General features: G+C 48.4%; 2 protein-coding genes across 2 annotated transcripts in view; one reads left to right on the forward strand and one right to left on the reverse strand.

Moving 5' to 3' along the window:
* VSIG2 (V-set and immunoglobulin domain containing 2) overlaps positions 1–3,846 on the forward strand; it is a 3,974-nt gene extending 128 nt beyond the window's left edge. The window contains exons 2-6 of the mRNA XM_025049204.1: positions 328–491; positions 1,060–1,267; positions 2,049–2,207; positions 2,660–2,779; positions 2,895–3,846. Of these exons, the coding sequence (XP_024904972.1) occupies positions 328–491; positions 1,060–1,267; positions 2,049–2,207; positions 2,660–2,779; positions 2,895–3,043 (800 nt within the window). The 3' untranslated portion in view covers positions 3,044–3,846. The remainder of the gene's footprint in view (positions 1–327; positions 492–1,059; positions 1,268–2,048; positions 2,208–2,659; positions 2,780–2,894) is intronic.
* Positions 3,847–4,185: 339 nt separating this feature from the next.
* NRGN (neurogranin) lies at positions 4,186–10,818 on the reverse strand. The gene is made up of 4 exons (XM_006915219.3): positions 10,644–10,818; positions 5,667–5,893; positions 5,428–5,445; positions 4,186–5,004 (listed from the first exon to the last, which is right to left on the reverse strand). Exons 1-2 carry the CDS (start codon positions 10,656–10,658, stop codon positions 5,672–5,674), a joined length of 237 nt encoding a protein of 78 aa, XP_006915281.1. The 5' UTR covers positions 10,659–10,818; the 3' UTR covers positions 4,186–5,004; positions 5,428–5,445; positions 5,667–5,671.
* Positions 10,819–19,828: the final 9,010 nt, after the last annotated feature.

Genomic DNA, 19,828 nt, shown 5'->3' on the forward strand with positions numbered 1-19,828 from the left:
GGCATCCAGGGTCTGTAGGGCTAAGACAGGGTGCGCAAGCCGGTTGGGAAGTTGAGGCTCCCCGGGAGGGTTGAACGACCGCAGAACCATTGTTTTCCTCTCTCCGACAAACACACCCTCATACCTGGCCAGTCTAGTCCTTTTACCCACTAAACCAGCTGCGTTGTGGGCTCCTCCCTCCCGGAACCTCAGGTTTTGAAAAGGGAGGGGTCGAGGGAGAGAGCCCCCAGTCTCCTCGTGGAATGGGCTGGGTGGACTGGGCTCCAGACCGCTTCAATTTGGGGCCCCTGGCTGGCCTTCTGAGGACCCTTCCGTGTGCGTCCGCAGCCCCGGGACCAGCCGTGGAGGTGCATGTGCCCGCTGAGCCCCTGAGCACACCTGTGGGCAAGACCGCTGAGCTGACCTGCAGTTACAGCACGTCGGTGACAGACAACTTTGCCCTGGAGTGGAGCTTTGTGCAGCCTGGAGAGCCCATCTCTGCTGCTCATCCAGTGAGCTGAAAGTGGGTGGGGGTTGGGGGGACCTGCGGCCTATGGCCTGGTAGGCCTGGGGAGGCAAGAATTCCTAGGGGGCCCATCCAGGATGAGGAGCAAGGACTGGAGGGTGTGTTGGGAGATCAGAATCCTTGAATAAAAAAAAATAAGTGGACTCTAGGACTGAAGGCTTTGTAGCCTCAGATCCCATGTGTGGCTCTGTATAGCTGCCTCCCTCCTCATAGCTCTCATATGCAGCTTCCCTGTGTTAGTGCAGTCCCAGCTTCACTTAATAAACCCATTGATGCTCAGCTGTTGTGATTGACAGTAGTATAAAATGCTGCCCCTTCCGGGAATATTTGTATTATTTTTTTCCAAATTGAGAGCCATACTTAGCTGAAAACAATGAATCTTGTTCATTTAGCACCTGGGAAGGAATGGTATTTGGAGACAGAGAGTTTCATGATTCTAGTTACAGAGGATCAGCTTCCCTGGCTGGTGTAAGGGAGGGGCCTTTTGAGAAAGGACCGTAGAGTTGATGCCAGGCAGGAAAAGGTGTAGATGTGTGTCTTCTGCTTCTCCCCAGATCCTGTACTTTACCAATGGACATCTGTATCCAACTGGTTCTAAGGCAAAGAGAGCCAGCCTTCTTCAGAACCCCCCCACAGGAGGAGTGGCCACCCTGAAACTGAGTAATGTTCACCTCTTGGATACTGGAACCTACCTCTGCCATGTTAACAACCCACCAGATTTCTACACCAACGGGTTGGGACTAATCAACCTTACTGTGCTGGGTAAGGCAGGCCAGGGACCCACCAGCCACCCACATACCCTGCTGGCCCCGCTAAATCCCCCATATACTGATTGCCCGCCCAAGCACACAACCTTACCAGAGACCCCAAGGGAAATTACCTCCTTTCTAAAGTCTTCTAATCCAGTCACAGCCCTGTTCCACCCTCCACAAAGAGTGCTCCTCCTTCAGTCTCTAGTAACAAATGTCCTACATAAAGGGTCTGAGTCATGCCCCCAACAGCTCCATTTGTGGGAGAACTTCCCATTTGTAGCTCAGATTCTGTCCCTACTCAGGTCAGTGGCAGAGGAAGGGAAGGGCCATTAAAGGAACTAGGGTCCCTACCACTAAGCCCCAACTTCGTGTTCAGAGCTTTCATCTCACCCCAAACTAGAGCCTACTTGGAGATGAGCAAACAGAAGGAACTATTAAATAGGCTGCGGATGTTTAGATGGGAAAGACAAGACTTAGGATGTGGTGTATGACAGCTACATTCAAGTATCTGAAGGGCTGGCCTGTGGAAGAGAGTTTTCATTTCTCTTTGTGGGCCCAGAGGGCAGGAATTGGGACCAATGGGTGGAAATTATATTAACAGTTTGAGGCCCAACATGTAGAAGATTCTTCTAACAATCAGAATTTCCAGTAGTGGAAATCATTTCCTGGGGATACAGTGGTGTGTAACAGAAGCGGACCGCTTATTTGGTAGCTGTATTGAAGCAGGAAATCTAACACTTAATGGGGATGGGGTTAGAAGATTGCTAAGGTTCTTTCTATGAATTTTGTAGTGCCCCCCAGTAGCCCCTTGTGCAGTCAGACTGGCCGAATCTCTGTGGGAGGCTCTGCTGCGCTGAGGTGCAGCTCTTCTGAGGGAGCTCCCAAGCCAGTGTACAACTGGGTCCGCCTTGGATCTTCTCCGACACCTTCTCCTGGCAGCATGGTGCAAGGTAAGGGCTAGGACATCAAGAGAGGACTCGGGATCTGGGTAAATCTGGTCTGTCAACTTTGGTCTTCTAAAGGGAAGGCAAGTAGCTTAGAAAAACACTTGGTCAACTTAGAGCCACCCCAGGGGATATAGTTTCTAGCAATGAAGCCTTTTCCCCCCAGTCAGGAACTGGACATCAGCCAGTAAGCACCCTACCTCAATTCCACTGCCAGTTTCTTAACCTTTCATGTGTGTGCAGTCTTCCCGTGCCCTGAAAAGGCGGCTGGCTTTGGCACTTCCTCTCTGGGTCACTTCAATTACCTTCCTTCTCTGAGCCAGTTTTCCCACTAATAAAATGAGGTTGGTCCCTTCCTGACAGGATAGTCGTAAGGAAGAAAAGAAATATGCTCTCGTCATAGTAGGTGCTCACTTTGAGTCAAAGGACTGATGGAATACTTCCTCTTTACCCTTTAGATGAGGTGTCTGGCCAGCTCATCCTCACCAATCTCTCCCTGGCTTCCTCGGGCACCTACCGCTGTGTGGCCACCAACCAGATGGGCAGTGCATCCTGTGAAATGACCCTCTCTGTGACTGGTAGGGATGCCGGGCAGACACCAGATTGGCAGGCCTGGGTTGTGGAGGTTGCATGAAATTGTCTGAGGGGGTGCCAAGGAGGGTCTGCAGCTCTGAGGAACCTGCATATTCTTAGAACCTTCCAAAGGCCGAGTGGCTGGGGCTGTGATCGGGGTGCTCCTGGGCGTGCTGTTCCTGTCCATCATTGCATTATGCTTCATAAAGTTCCAGAAAGAGAGGAGGACGAAGCCTAAGGAGACATACTGGGGTAGTGACCTTCGGTGAGCAGGAGGGTGAGGGTTGGTGCGGAGAGGGAGGAAAGGGTTTGGGGTAAGGCTAAGTGATGTCAGTCCTCAAACTCTGACATCTTTGGGGTGCTTGGGTGGTAAGGAATGTCGCTCAGCCCTGGGATTTGGTGGTGGTGGTGGGGGGGCAGCACTATAGCCTGTGCTTTTGAGTGTGTGAGCAGTGCACAGGAAGAGTGGGCTCAAAGTTGCCCTCACCTTCCTCATACTTAAAAGAATTTTCACTTTTCAGTTTTTAAGGCTTTTTCATATACGTCAACAGGATGTGGATGCCAGGAGTTGGATTTGCCCTGGGCACTCAGCTAAGTTTAGTTCTTCTGTGTGGGGCAGCAAGGAGAAGCAAAAGCTGCCTTTGTCATCCACTTCAGCTATCAGTCGTAGGGTCCAGAATAGGGGCCAGAGCAGAATTTCTCCAAGTGTGGTCCTCCAGTGAACTGGGCAGAAATCACTGAGAGGGAGCTTGTTAACATTCAGATTCAGGCAACTTCCTACCCATCCTGAAGTAGAATCTGTATGTGTTGGGGGGTGATGGGACCTGGAATCTTCATTTTAACCAAAGTTCCACAGATGATTCCCAGGCACGGAAAAGTGTAAAAGTTCCCAGGTTAGAGGGATGTCCTCTGAGGGATGCCTCCAGCCTCCACTAAGAATGTGTTTACATCTATTAGAGAAGATGCCATCGCTCCCGGGATTTCTGAGCAGACTTCTGTGAGGGCTGATTCCAGCAACGGGCTCCTGGAGAGGCCCCCCTCTGCCAGCACTGTGACTACCACCAAGTCCAACCTCCCTATGGTTGTCTGATATCCTTCCCGATCCCTAACGGGGGAACATCAACGATTAAAGCCTTTGGGTGCCATATTGCCTCCCTCTTCTTTCTGCCGGTATAGCAAATTCCTCTAGGTAATCCAAAGAATATTACCAGTAGGGAAGGAATGAGCTCGTAGTCCCAGAGATGATGCTGTAGGCCGGAAGTTTGCTTGGCTCCAAAGGGTAGGTTTTAACCGAGGTCCCTTTCCCCCTTTCTCCTTCCCTCTCCACATTTTCGTTTGGTCAGACTAGACGTGTTCAAGTTTCGACTGGTGGCCTTGTGCACCCAAACACCCTCCCTTCTGGCACCCTCGGAACACTTGGACATTCCTCTTTATTGTTCACATTCCAACCCAGCACAGTCACATGCACATACGGAGATAAAAAACCTTCCGGCCACAGCCCCAGGAGCCCGGCGGGATTGGGCCAGCAGGGCGGGGGTTGGGCCACGGCAGACTCCTCCCACCGAGCCTCCCGGGAGCTCTGTATTTGCATAACAGGAGAGCTGGGGGTGGGGGTGGCTCTCCGGGTACGTTGGGGCGAGGGAAGGGCGGTTTACGCGCAGGCGTGGGGGTGGGTTGTGAAATAGGGATTTCCCTTCTCATCAGAGCGAGGGGTATCCGATACCATAAAAACCTTCTCTTCTCTCTGCCCCAAATCCAAAGTTCTGGGGAGGGGCGGGGGCGGAAACAGCACTGAGACGAAGGCCCCCGCCCCGCCCCCCGCTTTAGCTGTGCACGCAAAGAAAGGATTTTTTTTTTTTTAAGTGGGTGTCGTCCGGCAACGCAGAGGCTAGGGCGCCCTCCGCGGTGCACACATGGGAGCGTCGGGAGGCTGCGGAGGCAGAGTTGCATGCTGGTGCGGGGAGAGGGGCGAGAAGCAAAGAATGACGATTGGGGAGCGCGAGGTTTGGTGCTCGGGTAAGGAGGAAGGGCGAACCGGGACCATACTAGAATGAACTAACTAAAAGGGCACAGACTTAGCGACTCCTCGACGGAGCTTGCCTGGGACAGGTCTCTGGGGACGCAGGGAGGCTCCTGAAGCTGGCAGGTTGGTGGGAAGGAGAGGGTCACAAACACGGCAGGGAAGTCTCGTCATTGCGAAGGGGACGCGGCATCCATCTCTCCTCGGGAACTGAGGACAGAGAAGGTCTGAGCACCTGCCCTCTCCAGTACTTCCTTTCCCCCTCCCTTTCTCCTTCTTGGATCGGGACACGAGGGCGGGAGCTCCAGGGGACCCCAAGCACCCTGAACCCGTCCCCTGCCCCAAGCCGCTTAGCTGAAGCCAGCCGCAGCCGGTACGTGCGTGTGCTGCAGTGAGCTTAGAGCCCCTGGTCGGGCTCGTGCAGACATACGGGGGGACTGCGTATCTGTTTTAGTCCAGGTATGTCCCCGTCGCAACCTCGAGCGTCTTGGATGTATCGGAAACCCCGCAGGCGCACGGTGCATTTTCCCCGGTTAGGAGGGGGTGATAGGAGGCAGAAGGAAGGGGTGGGGACTGGGTCCTTTTCTCCCTCTCAGGGTTTCTACCCCGCCGCTTTGGGGTCGTAGTCATTACCTTAGAATATGCTCAGTGCTTCGGTCCGGGAGTGCCGAAGAGAGGGTGGAGAAACAGATGAGCTCTCGGACCCGCAGCGCCCTCAGCTCCCCACCACCTCCCGTCTCGGATTTCCAGTCTCCCAGCCTTAGCTCCCCACGCCCCTCTCCACTCCCAGCCCGCCCACTGTCTTACTTGCTCCTTCGGAGGAGGAGCGGGAGCTCTCAGCGGGTCCCGGGGCTGGGAAAGGACCTGCTCACCTGGCCTAGTCTCCGCTGGGGCAGCCGCCCGCGCCTCCCCGGGCGCCCCCAGCTCCGCCAGGCCCCCCGGGGCCCGGGCCCTTCCGGCCACGCTCTCCGCTTTTGATCTTCTTCCTCGCCATGTGGCCCCGGAAACTCGCCTGGATTTTGGCAGCGGCAGCATTGGCACCAGGATCGTCCAGCGGGATGTCTAGAATGTCGTCGTCGGGCTTGGAGCAGGCGCTCTCCTGGGGGTGGGGCAGGGGTACTTGTGGGGTGACTGGGCCCAAACTCCGCGAGGGTGGGGTAGGAGTAAGCCTTGGAGGTTGAGAGGAGGGCGACGCGGGAGCGGGAGGTGCAGAGAGGGCATAAAGAAGGGCTAAGGCAGAGCGGGCGCGCTGGTGTGCGTGCATCCCTCCTGGGCAGCGGCAGGCAAAAAGGAAGGTTCAGGTTCAGGTGGACATAGCTGTGTTCCCAACTCAGGAAAGAGAAGTGCCTGGTGGGATGGGATCCAAGACAGTCATGCAAGACAGCCAGAGAGCCCCAAGTGAGCCAAAGGCCCATCGCCATCAGCCGAGTTGAAAGAGCTGCAGAGCTGAGTGGAAAGGGGTGGAGGTTGGAGGAGCAAAGTGAACAACGACAGGAACTCCTGGATGTGGCTGCCTCTCCCCTGTCCTCAGATGTACCCCAGCTCAGAAGGGCTCCTTCTGAAATCAGGATAATATCTACCTCTGTAGGTTGTAGGGAAGAATAAACAACATGATATGCATAAAGTTTCTGGCACCATCTAGCTGTTCGATAAATAGTAGCTATTATTACAATTCTTTTAAATAATAAGTTGATGTGAAATTGTTTTTGTAGGCCAAAAGTGGTCATGTAAAAACAATTTCTTATGGTTCAGCCTAATAAAAATCAGACCCACCTCCATGTCCCAGGTTTCTCTTTCTCCTGCAGCCTGCCCCAGCTGACAGTTGAAAGGGGCGGGGAACTGATGGTACTGATTTCAAAGGCAAGGCTCTGGCATTGAGAGGGCCTCAGTCTCTGAGCCCCTGTGTTGCTCACAGCGTTGATGTGGGTTGGGATGCAGCTGGTTACTATGCAATTAAAAGACCATTTCTCTTTAGATGTGACCCTCTGGCTCCTAAGAATTCGCTCTCATTTTTGGCCTGCAGACTTCCACTGCTTTTAGTTTCTTTTGCTTTCTGGGTACAAGATGACCAAGGTCTCACATAGTCATTCGGTTATATTCATTTCCCCATCCAGTTCACAGAAGTGGGATGGGTATGAGTGGGGCTTCAGTGATCACTGCCCCCACCAGGTTGCCCCGGGAGCACAGGTCTGAACTCCAGTTAGACCTGAGCACTGGTTCACAAATGCCTTCCCTCATTGTGCTTCCTAAAGCTATCTTCATTTCCTGGCTTCATAGTTCTTTGGTGTGTGCTCGAGATGCCCACAATTGATTTAAATGCAGTTAAAATGAGTTATTAAGAGGCCAGTGTGGTTGTGGAGGGCCCGGTACATTTGTTGTCATTCTTTGGTCTAGTGCTCTCTTCCTGACATCTTATTCCCCATCTATAAACTGAAGCAATGCTTTTTTGGTTCCTTGATTCTCAGAGCTCAAGACTTTCTTAGGACATTCTCAGGGAACAGTGTGAAGCTTCTCCACAAAGGAGAACAGTGATCAAAGCAACCATCCCAGACCCACGTTTCCTTAGCTGGCAGCTGTAGAAGTTGAGCTGAGGAAGGGGTTTCTTTCCCCAACCACGCTAAGGCTGACCTGCTGTCACCACCCACCCCAGCTGGATCTAGAATGGAAACCTGGAAGAACAGGCTAAGCCACCCCCAATAATATGCCACTCCTCCCCAGAATCAGCTCCCCTCCCTCCAGCTGAATCCTCAGGGCAGAGCTGCTAGGCGGCCTGTCCACAGGCAGAACTGGAGGAAGAGTAAAAGAAATCCAGGAAGGGTCATGATGCCTGGGCTAGTGCTTTTAAAAGCCAGATTTGATGGTATGTGCCTGAGAGCTCTGTATGAACTAGGGGGCTTCTGGGGGAGGGGCATGCATGAAGGGGTAAAGTGCACTGGTAGCAAAACAGGAACCATGGCTTCTGGTCCCAGATGTGCACATGACTTCACCTCTGAGGGTCTCAGTTTCTTCAGCTGCAACTAGAATTTGGCCTAGATAAATAAAGTCTTCTTCAGCTCCCAAATCCTAAAAGTCTTAAGAATTAGCCTTGCCTACTGCTTGTTATATGCCTGGCCCTGCGCTAAGCACTTTGCACACATTACCCCATTTAATCCCCATTTCACAGGTCAGGAAACAGCCTCAGTCATTTTGCAACTTACTCAAGGTCACAGAGTTGACAGACTCTGGTGGTAGGATTCAGAAGCCTGTGCTATTAACCACTGCCTAGGGTAGGTAATTATTTCTTTGAGTTCAGTTGGACCAAATCAACTAGACTAAGCAAAAGAAAGGAGTAGGGTCCCCCCAAAAATGTTTCTTTGCCTTTCATATTAAGTGAACTCAGAAAAGTTGTGTGTGTGCATCTATCTATCTATCATCTATCTATCTATCTATCTATCTATCTATCTATCTATCTATCTATCTATCTATCTTTCGATCTATATCAGAAACTGGTACATTTGAATCAACAGCTGTCTCTTAAAAAAAAAAAAAATCTGTTCTCATTTCTGTTTGAGCCTCCTTACCAAGGGGAAAGAAGGAGGTAAGGCAGGACTAGGTTAGAGTCCCTAGAATGAAAGATAAACAGGAACCTGCCCCTAGTAGCCCAGATGCATTCTGTTCTCTCTACATGTTCCAGCTCCCTTCCAGCACTGAGCCCAGCCCTCCAAAGAATGGGGATGGGGTAGGAAGAGGCTCAGTACCAGCCTTGCTCCAACCTTCTGCTCAGTCACCCCTTCTCTCTCTTCTTGCTCCCCTATGCAGTCTGACAATGTTGGTGGCTCTTGCTCGGACCTTTAGCGCTAAAGACCTTGGACAGGGCCTGAAAGGGGAAGGCTCCTGTGTACAGAATACACTGTAGGAGGTGTCCCAGGGCCTTGTGCCAATGGAATAATTGTGTATTTGCCTCTTCTATACTATTAGGTGGGCAGCTTCTCCTTTCTTTAGGGAACACTTATTCCAATCATGCCTACCAATCACTCAGTTTGGCTTCCTGGACACTCAAGAGCATGGTCAGGGCAGACCAAGGCCTCATAGGCCGGGACCCAACATTCTACCCTAATTACTCCTGCAGGTACCAGCAGAGACAAGTTACATTCCTTTCCTGGCCTCTTGGATTCTTTGCTCTCTCATCTCTTTCCACTGACCATGCCTCCTGCCTTCCCTTTCCCATCATTCTTACCATCTCAGCAATGTCGCGCCCCCCATACTCATATACAGAACCCTCCATCCATTTATTTTCTCTACTTTAGAAAATACTGCGGGTGAGGGGGGGAGGAGGCGGTGAGGAGCTCTTCTTCAGTAGAGCCCAAGAACCTCCATTAAGAGCCCATTCCTCCTTTCATAACCAAAAATGGCTTCCTGGAGAATAACGGGAAAAGACTGGAAGCAGATATGTTACAGGATTTTCCCCAAGGGGTGGGATTGTAGATGATTGACATGTTTCTTTAGTTTTTATATTTTCTATTATGAGCATAGTACTTTTATAATGAGAAAAAAATAGCAAATATTCAGAGGAGAAGTAAAGTATTTGAACCAGACAAGGCTATGTTCAAATCCTGTCCTTATACTTAGAAGCTGTGCCTCCTTGGACAAATCCTTTAATCTTTCTAAACCTCAGTTTGCTCATCTGTAAAATGGGGAAAATAATAGCGACCTCACAGGGCCGTTGTGATGATTAAATATAAAGTGTTAGGTACATGCTAAGCATTCACAGATTGACTATTATTGATATTAATGAGTTAATGATAACCACAATGACTTGCCTCTAAGTTCTTTCTGCCTCTTGGTACTCAGACATAAGGAAGCCTCGCCTCTTATAATCTGGGCTATCCTTTCCTTCCAAATCTCACTTTTTGTTTTCTTTTGTAAGCCATAGGGTGGAGGGTGGGGAGCGGGCAGTCATAAACTCTTGTATCATTAGCTGGGTTGACTGAATGGCTGAGAATGCAAGGGCTTTGCAGTAGTCTTTCTCCATATGTAAGAGCTAAAAATCAATAATTAAAAAATAAATTTTCTATAAGTATGATCGCTGTACTCCTTGAGTGAGCCAGGCACTTTCATACCCGAGTTCCCTTAACAGCAGCCTTCTTTGTCGTTAGGCACTTGCGCATCCAGGTCTCCGTGGGCGCTGACAAATTGCAGACACTTCCTTCCCTCGCCAGCAGGGATCTCTCGCGGTCACCCAGCCCCCTAAAGGGCTAGAAGGCGTTGAGGACCGGGCCAGCACCTCCCCAGAACCTCACCGACTAGGCTCTTTGCTGCCCATCATCACTACGAAGCTAACTGGTATAAACTGACTATCCCACCCTGCACCATACAGGCCGCGAGGGTCCGGAGGATCATGCTCTCCCCCCACCGACGGCGGCGGCAGTGGGATGAGGAATGGGTTGGAGGCCGAAAGCCAGGGAAAAGGAGTCGGAAGGGAGTCACCTAGGCATCTCTAGGCGACGGTTTTCAGTCTCTCTAGGGGGAAGTTTCTCTTTTCCTCTAATCTGCAGCTTCCCTGCTGCAGAGCCCTGCCGAGCTCCCAGTCCAACCCAGACTGCCTGGCGGATGGGCGCCCAGACGCCCCCGCGAGTTGGGGTGCATTTTCCCAGGGTTTCCAAGTCAGGCGCGTGCCTTCCACCACCACCACCACCGTCGCCGCCGCCGCCGCCGCCACTACCACCACCACCACCACGTCTCAACAGGCACCCCTATTACTCCTCTATCTTTGCACTCACTTCCCTCCTTCACTCACCCTCCAGAGGGTTCTCGGGAGCCCTTTCCCCAGACCAAACAGGTTGGCCCGTCCCTCAGGCCCTCTAACTTACGGTGCAGCAGTCCATGCTGGTGCTGGGAGTCCTCGGCTGGGCAGAGCTGGCGCAGGGCGGGGCCGAGTCTGTGTTGTGCGGGGTTGGGGACTCGGGGGCTGAGCGGCGCCCGCCGACCCGCGCCAAGCCCTCTGCAGAGCTCTCCCGTCCGCTCTCCCGCGCTCCGCTCTGCTTGCGAAGGTAACCTGAGCCCTGCGGTCGTAAAGCCAATCAGGAGCCGTCTCGGGCAGGGTGGGCGGAGACTGGAGGGATGACCACGCCCTCTCCGCGGAGCTCCTGCTCCTGCCCCAACCCCTCCGCCCCCACACTTCCATCCACTCCTCCTACACACGCGTCCTCCCAGATTCAACCCTTCGCTGCTGAGGCGGCAGACTGCCAGGAAGGTGTGGAGGTTCCTGACATCCCGGGCACGAACACATTCACATCTGGGCACAACACCCTCCCACTCATATATGGAAAACCGAGCACCCCTCACCATCTTCCCACACTTCCACAACCTAGCCAGAGTCCCGAATAGGGCTCCCTTTAGCTTCTCTCCCCCTCAGTCCTCAAACAGAAGCCCCGAAGACGTGAGGTTAAAAAGTCCCGTCACCACTCTGCTGTGGAATGGAGAATGCTGTAGGTTACACAACTTGGTGGTGGACACACAAACACGAAAGCTCACAAGCTCACGTGTTCGTATACAATTGTCCCAGGCTCGCTGAAACGTGCACATAAATATGTAGACACTACAGACACAACCTGCAAAAATAACTACAAAGACCTTGTACACACACTGAGCAGATAAATGCAGACGCATGCGCGTGCACATGAGCAATCACCCTACCCGAGATGTCTGCATTACATATTTATTGTCTATCCTTGTATCTCTTTGTATGTCCTGCTCCAAACAAAATCATATGTGCGCAGCACCCATTTTGTATGTATTTTTATATGGATACTGACTTGACCTTTCCCTCCCACCCCCCATACCAGAGGCTCCCTAACCTCTTAATCCAATGCTTCAGAATAAGACAAAAACTGGTCACTTTCACCCTTGCCCCTGGGAAGACAAATATCCTAAACCTTAGTAGAGGGAAATATCTAAGGTCATGGCTCTTCCGGTCCATGATGGAGGCAGGATGTGGGCTTGGTGAGAGGCTGGGAAAGGGAGATATGGGAGGATCATCTAGGAGGAGCAGCCACCACTTTTGTGGTGGCTCATCTCCCCTAGCCTGTCAAGGTTCTAGAGCTGACTGTGGCATGTTATGTGGATGAGGTGGGCCATCTCTGAGAAAACTAAAAGGAAATTCTTTCTCAGCTAAGGTCCCACAGGAGGGAAGGAAGAAAGAATGGCTGCTACTCAGGCCTGTTGACTAAAGCAGAACAAGGAAAGGAACTGAGGCTCTGGTGGGGACTGGGGATCCTGAAACAGCACTTCAACGAACCCACAGTTTCCTTCCTACCTGAACGTTTTGTGCCATGGGCTTTGCTTGCCAAAAGGAAAATGAGTGGGAGGGAAATTCCAGTGGCCACTCATGATGGGGACAGGGTTAGCCAGCTTGGGCCTCTAAGCCGAGCTGGATGCTGGCAGGTTCCAGGACTTGGGGTGTAGGGGTGTCTCTCTCAGCATATTTGGGACCCACCCACCTTATAACTGAAAATCTGTTCCCCAATCTGTCTCTGGCACATCCTCCATCCCCCACCTCCACCAAATGGCAATGTGTCAGAGGAACTCAGGCCCTTGCCTTAATGATGTGCACATCTGGGTCCTTAAGTTGTGCCAGTTCCTGTTGGACTTCAACTCCAGAATCCAGACGAGAGAAAAAAGGAGTAAATCAAGGCCAGAGTGGATATGAGGCCTGGACTCTCTGCTTTTCTCTTCCCAAATTAGAGCTGAGGAATTCGGAATTTAGTGAGTTTGCAGTAAAGTCTCCCAAGTTGCTAGGCAACGTCCCTCTGCAGCCTGTGCTGCCTCTGGGCCCTCTTCCTGCTGGTCAGAGCCGGAGTGGGGGGTATCTTTACAACAAGCCTCCCCCCAAACTCCCACACAGGCAGCACAGCCCTTCCCTCTTCCTAAAAGACACCTTTGTGTGGGGAGAGGGTGTCTCTGAACACTGGCGGGCCTATGAGAGAAACAGATACAGTGACTGTCAGTTCCATTCGCAAAACAGCCATTTCAGCAACAGCCCACTTGAGGCGCCTACGCAGAACTGGCCACAGAGCTTGCCCTGGGGGATGGGCAAGCTCCGAGGTGAGGAAAAGGTAGACAGAGAGGAAGGCAGAGACAGGAATGAAAAGACAGACATCCACAAACTCAAATATCCAGAGGCATGAGCAGCAACACGTACTGCCTCATTTAAATGGCACATACAGGTAGACCTGGAAGTTCGCACGCACGCACACATACACATACACACACATTCATTGTGGGCATGTTGCTACACATGGACATCTAAAGACACACACAGCAATGGACCCCTCCTCCATCACGCATCTGGGACACATACTTTCCCTAGTAAGGGGAAGTTCCTCTTCTGGACATGGGGGCCAGGGTTTGTCAGCAAGATGGGCTGAGTGAAACTCTGAGCCTCTGATTCTCAAATGGATGAGCTAGGAAAAGGGACAGGGAGCAGAGCAGAATACCTGGGTCTGGCTGCTCTGAGGAACAGGCTGCCTCATTCTATGAGGCTCTGGACCTTGGCAGAGCAGTGCGTGATGACACTCCCCACAGAGGACTGCTTGGTCTAGGGCCTGGATGCCAAGGTCAGCTTTTGGAACATTACCTATTAACCGGCTGGGCTTGGGTCTGTCATTACCCTCCTTGACCCTTGGAATCTCGAAAACTCTCAGCCCCCACAGATATTGAAGGAAAAAGACTACAGGCCTGGAAGGGAAATGAGCTTCTGAAGGGCCAGGTCAGAGAGGGAGCTGGGCATGTGGGTGGGTGGACTGGATCCAGCAGGGAGCACCGAAGAGGAGGAAATTGACTAGAAGCCCAGGTGGGCAGAGGAGGAGGTGGTTAGACAAAAGAGAGGATAAAAGATGGATTAGTGGGAAGCTTCTGAGGTCCAATACAGATCTTTCTCGCCACAGATGGAGGGGATTTGGAGAGAGTTGGTCCTTGTAAGCAGAGAGAAAAGCTACTACACATGGCAAGCTATTTGCCAATACTTGTGGCTTCCCTTGGGAGTAGGCATGTTCTGAACATAACATCCCAGCTCAAGCCCACAGAGGGACTCCATGATCAGAAGAGGCTTGTGCCTTTGGGCAAGCTCATCTGGGGGCTTCTTAGGTTAGGATTTTACCCATTTAAGTGAAAGGGGTGGAGGTAGCAGAAAATTCTGTTTTCTGTGCAAACATTTCAGCTTTTGCTATAGTAGTATTTTTAGCAACTTGGTTGCAGAGGAGGAACCCGGGCACATTTTTAAAGGGGCCTCTGCCAGACTGGAGGCCTCCTCTCACCCTCACCCAGATGTCATAAGGGAGAGGGGGAGAAGTACACCGCTCGATGTGTGCCTTCAAATATAAAATCGGACTTGCTGGACATTAGGTGACTAATAACTCATCTTCACTAACAGTCCTTATTAGTCATCATCGGCATCATTATCGTTAGCAGTATTATTCAGAAGAGTAAATATTTCTGAACTTCTGCTCTGTGCAGGGTGCTGCTAGGGTCACAATATGAAAGCTTAACATAATATACTTGGTAAGATGGAAGAAGGAACCCACACTTCCGAGCAACTACGGGGTACCATGTGCTGTGCAAATCTTATTGTATAGGTGATTTCATGTAACTCTTACAATGACCCTATGAGGTGGCATCACCTCTCCTATTTTACAGATGAGGAAGCGAAAGCTTCTAGGGATTAGTAACTTGCCCAAGGCTACACAGTCATTAAATGGAAGAGTCCAGATTAAAACTCAGAGCAGAATAATAACCTTATCCCAAAACTGAATAGTGCTTTACAAAGTGCTTCCATGTCCATGATTTAATTTGGTGCTCTTGAGAACTGTGCGTGGGGCATTAATATTTTAATTAATTTATTTTTATTTATTTTTATTTTTCAATTATAGTTGACATTTGATATTATTTTATATTGGTTTCAGGTGTATAGCATAGTGGTTAGACATTTATGTAATTTGCAGAGTGATCTCCCCCGATAAGTCTAGTACCCATCTGACACCATACATAGTTATTATAATATTATTGACTATATTCCCTATGCTGTACTTTACATCCCTGTGACTATTTTGTAACTTCCAAGCTGCGCTTCTTAATTCCTTCAACTTTTCACCCAGCCTTCCAACCTTCCTCCCATCTGGCAACCATCAGTTTGTTCTCCGTACCTATGAATCTGTTTCCGTTTTGTTTGTTCATTTATTTCGTTATTTAAATTCCACGTATGAGTGAAATCATATAGTATTTGTCTTTCTCTGTCTGACTTATTTCACTTAACATAGGGGTATTTTTAATCCCTTTCCTGGGGAGGAAACAAGGCCTAGAGAGGTTAAGTGACTTGTGACTTGTCCAATTAGACCTCCAGTGAATCGCAAAATTAGGGCTAAGTGTTTGTTCATTTATTTTGTTATTTAAATTCCACGTATGAGTGAAATCAAATAGTATTTGTCTTTCTCTGTCTGACTTATTTCACTTAACATATGGGTATTTTGAATCCCTTTCCTGGGGAGGAAACAAGGCCTAGAGAGGTTAAGTGACTTGTGACTTGTCCAATTAGACCTCCAGTGAATCGCAAAATTAGGGCTAAAATGTAGGAGTTCTGACTTTGAATTCTGTGTGTTTTCACCTCTAACTGCTGTGTACTACTCTCAGCCTTGCACTAGGGGGTAGATAGAATGGGTTACAGTGGTTACAAATCAGACATAGTCTCTTCTCTCTTGGATCTTATAGTTTAATGATAGAAGCACATATGTGTGTGTGTGTGTGTATATATATGTATGAGATATATTTATATCTCCTAAAGTGATAAATGATAGATCCAAATGAATGACGCAGACGGTAAACCTGGGAGTTGAGGTGTGGGATAAATGATTGAGAATTTAGATGATCAAGGAAGGCTTCCTAAATGAAGATGGTTTGGAGGAAGAATAGGATACAGAAGTGGAGAGGGCTGGGAATGGGCAGAAAGATATTTCCAGCGAGGGCAAGTGTTGTAAGCCAGGCACTGAATTTAGTGTCACTGTTAGCTTATACTACCCCAGTTCAGAAAGGCCTCGAAGACTGCAATCCCAGTCTCCTTCCCCTCACACAGCATTTTATGTCTAAAGTTCAACACTCTGACTTTATCTATGGTGACACATTGGAGCCTGCCAGGACCTCCAGGTACACACCAGATGTGTGCTCATGTTTGCTGCACAGTCTTGCTGTTCTGTGGAGCTCCAACACACACCTACCCCTTGGTCCTCCTACTGGTGTGTCAGGTGTCTGCTTCCTCCCCCTCCATCTCCTTTTCCTCGGTGTCTCAGCGTAGGTCAATGTCCTGGATGTGGTCTGCAACTTGTTTCTCAGTGCCTCAGAAAGTGGTACTTGTTCTGTACCACACGTCCTGCCTGTGAACAATGGACCAACACTATCGCTTTTATAACAAGGTAACAACCCTTTTGTTCATATTTTAATAAGAAATTCTAATACAAACCTAATAACCGCCTCAATTTCAGTCCAGACAAATGCTTGTCTTAATTGTTTTTTATAAAAAGACTTACATGAGGTATAATTCTTATCTGATTCCTTAGTCCATTTTAAGACCCTTTCTCCTTCTGTGGTTCATCCAGATAGTAAGATAAAAGAAATTCCTGGTTCCACCAGCAATGTATATCAAATGGAGTTTAGGCCATTCTCTCCATCAGTGCAGAAGGGGGCAAGTTCTTATTCATGAGATGGAGACCCTCTTAAAATCATCCAGAATGAATGTCTCTTGGAGCATGTCAGTGTAGGGGTCAGTATTCCACCCCCACACTCCTCCAGGTTGACATTTTAATCTGAGAGCGTGGAATAGTGGTTTTGATCTGGATTCACCGGCCATGGCTGACATTCATTTGACATCTAGCAATTATTGCTGTGTATTAATACTTTTTTAACCTTTTTTAAAGAAAAATTTAAACACATGCAAATGAAATAAGGTAGTATATGAACTCCACTGTATCCATCACCCACATTCAATAATTCTCAGCTCATCACCAAATTTATTTAATCTGTATTCCTAATGATTCCCCCATTATCATTTTATTTATAAATATTTAAGTATGTGTCTCTGAAATATAAGGGCTCTTTAATACTTATTTTTAGAGCATATGTTTATTAGACTGGCATGGCAACTCTATAAAGAAAGACATTAGAGCTTTTAAAATTATTATTACTTTCAAGTATACAGTGCATTGGTTAGACACTTATATAGTTTATAAAACAATCCCCCTCATTGCTCCTTCTCTCCTCTGGTTTTCCACCCAGCCAATATATTAATGCTAACTGCATTCCCTAAGCCATGCTCCTGATCCCTGTGACCATCTATCAACTAGCGTCCTTCTTTAACGCTTCACCCCATACTCCCAGCCCCTCAAGAGCTTATTTATTTATTTATTTATTTTAACATTGTAGCCTTAGCTCAATGTTGGGGACATGGTAGATACTAAATAAATATTTTTTGAATGATGGGCTTAATAAGGGAGTAAATAAATAATACTGTTAAGAGAGAGCAAGGGGTAAAGAAAAGTGCATATTTCTGTGGTCAGGCTTGATCTAATTGGCAGGGGCCATAATTCTGTTACAGGCCCAGGTATGTCTTCAGCAAGAACTCAGTAGGTGGGCCTTAAATGGGGAGGTAAGTCCTCGTCTCTCTGAGATTTAGTCAGGGCTTCCATTCTGAAGAGCTGAGACATATAGACACATATTTATATGTTTATAGACACATGAGGTGACCCTGCTTCATGGGAACAGTATGAGAGATAGAATATGACAGAGCCTGAGAGCCTGGGAAGGATCTATGCCTATAAACCATTTTATCTCATTTAATGTTTCTATTTCTGTTTTATTACTTCCTTCCTTTACCTTGGTTAAGCATTTCAACTTTATCTTAGGCTATGCAAGGGGACTTTTAAGGAAGAGTTTTATACTTGGTCTTAGACAAGGGAGCCCAAGGTAGAACAGCCAGCTTGGTGCCAACAGTCATTAGTGAGGCATCTCAACAGGAAGCTGGCTTTCGGAGGATCAGAGTCAAAGTCGTGGTGTTGTCGCTCTGTCTCACTTGGAGTCTCTCTTTCCATTGATGATCTTGGAAGGCTTTATTTTTATTTTAAAAAGTGGGAAGTTTCTTTCATTGGGGTGGTCCGACAGTTGATTTTAATTCTTTTGTAGTTTATGTGTTAATGACTTCTGCCTAGCAGGTCAAACCAGCAGCATGTTGGGTAGATGAGACTAGCCTGCCACTGCCATTTATAAGGAATTGAGAGCCCATCACTTTCTTTAAACCAAGATAGATTGGCCATCTGGCTAGAGATTGTGTTACCAACCATCATCTTCTTCTGAATTTTCATATTACCTTCTGTGAAGACGGTAAACATTGGTATAGAAATGTCTCTTACCTTTGGACTTCAAAAGGAAGGAGACCTTGACATAATTGTCCTAGCAGTTTGTCATCCAATATGGCCACGATATAGGTGAACAGATATTAGAACTCAGCTATTGTAGGGCATGGGTGGCAAGACAAAGCTTCCTCAAGGGCACCACTCGACATGAAAGACATGTCACACATCCTTGGGACTAGATCATGACACAGGAATTTGGTCAGTTGGTCAAATGTCCTTGAGTAGTTCTACCCAGATTAACCCTGACTCTAGCCCTGGGAAATAATGTTTGTTTTGTTTGACTGTTTTTTTCTTTTTCATCAGACGAGTTCTACCCAGATTAACCCTGATTCTAGCCCTGGGAAATAATGTTTTGTTTGACTGTTTTTTTCTTTTTCATCAGACTGAGGCACTGGAAAGTCAAGGGTTAATAACTACGAACTTTTGTTATTCTGTCATTTGGGTGGAGCATTTAAGTTTAAGGAGGTAAGTACTGATAGTTATTTAGGTTGATATACTTTTGTTATTTCTGCTTTGCCTGTCGTGGGATTGTGTGTTGGAGTGGGGTGAGGGTGGGGAGTGCTGAACATGAGCTGTTTTTGGATTGGATTGTTAGTTGAAATGTTCCTGCTGCTTAGAGAGCATGCTAGGTAAAACTGCTCTGTCCTTTTGACCCTGAAGGCTTAAGGTTTTTAAATAGTCTTTCTATAGGTGATAAGTGTTCACATATACCTAGGAGACAAAGATCAGTACAGTAGACATAATCCTATGTAGTAGGTGTTCTTCAAAAGTGAAAGAATATAAAGCTTGGTCCCTAAAGAAGAGAGAGCGCTTTCTGTTCTGCTGGGAACAGGATGGTTGAGCTGGGCCACTTTACGATTTGCTAAACATGTGTCAGTTCATAACAACAAGAAAATTTCACATTTGGGATATTACGTGAGGATGTGTAGATCTTATAACCATCATGGTAAACACTGCTGGTTACCTACGCCAAGATCCATGCATTCCCTCTTGATTGCTAACAGAACTGTCCTTTTGTTGGGACAGTCGTGAGTCCGGACTTGACAATGCTTCATAATCAGTCTAAGCCTGTTTCTACTTTTTCAGCTTTTATGACAGCTAGGGCCAGTCACGAGGCCCAAATGTGGCCAATGAGATATAAGCAGATTTCTGCTGAGAAATCTTCCAGGAAATCTTTTGCTTTCCAGATAGGAAGAGGCAGACACAGCTGGCACCACCAGTCCCCCTTATTTCTGCCTTGAATACAGACTTGATAGCTGCATCAGCTATCTCTTGACGCGAAGCAACAGCAAATGCTAAAATTGTGAGGAGAAAACTTTTACGTATTTAAGCCATTATCATTCAGGCTTTCTATAAGAATTACACAAATAGATTCCTAATATGCCAAAATAATACAAGAGATGTTCGAGTGTATCAGATCGACATACCTATCATTTTGACAAGTTGGGCACTGCACATACAGATTATTTTCCTGGATTCTTTGATGACAGACCTTGAGAATTCTGAGTTGGAACAGTCGATAATTCGGACGTGAGTTTATGCTATCTCGTGCAGTTTGCCTTCCTAATTAGTTGTTCTAGATTGGCTCTGTTGAATTGAAGGAA

Source organism: Pteropus alecto, unplaced genomic scaffold (assembly GCF_000325575.1).
Source record: "Pteropus alecto unplaced genomic scaffold, ASM32557v1 scaffold135, whole genome shotgun sequence".
Lineage (NCBI taxonomy): Eukaryota > Metazoa > Chordata > Mammalia > Chiroptera > Pteropodidae > Pteropus > Pteropus alecto.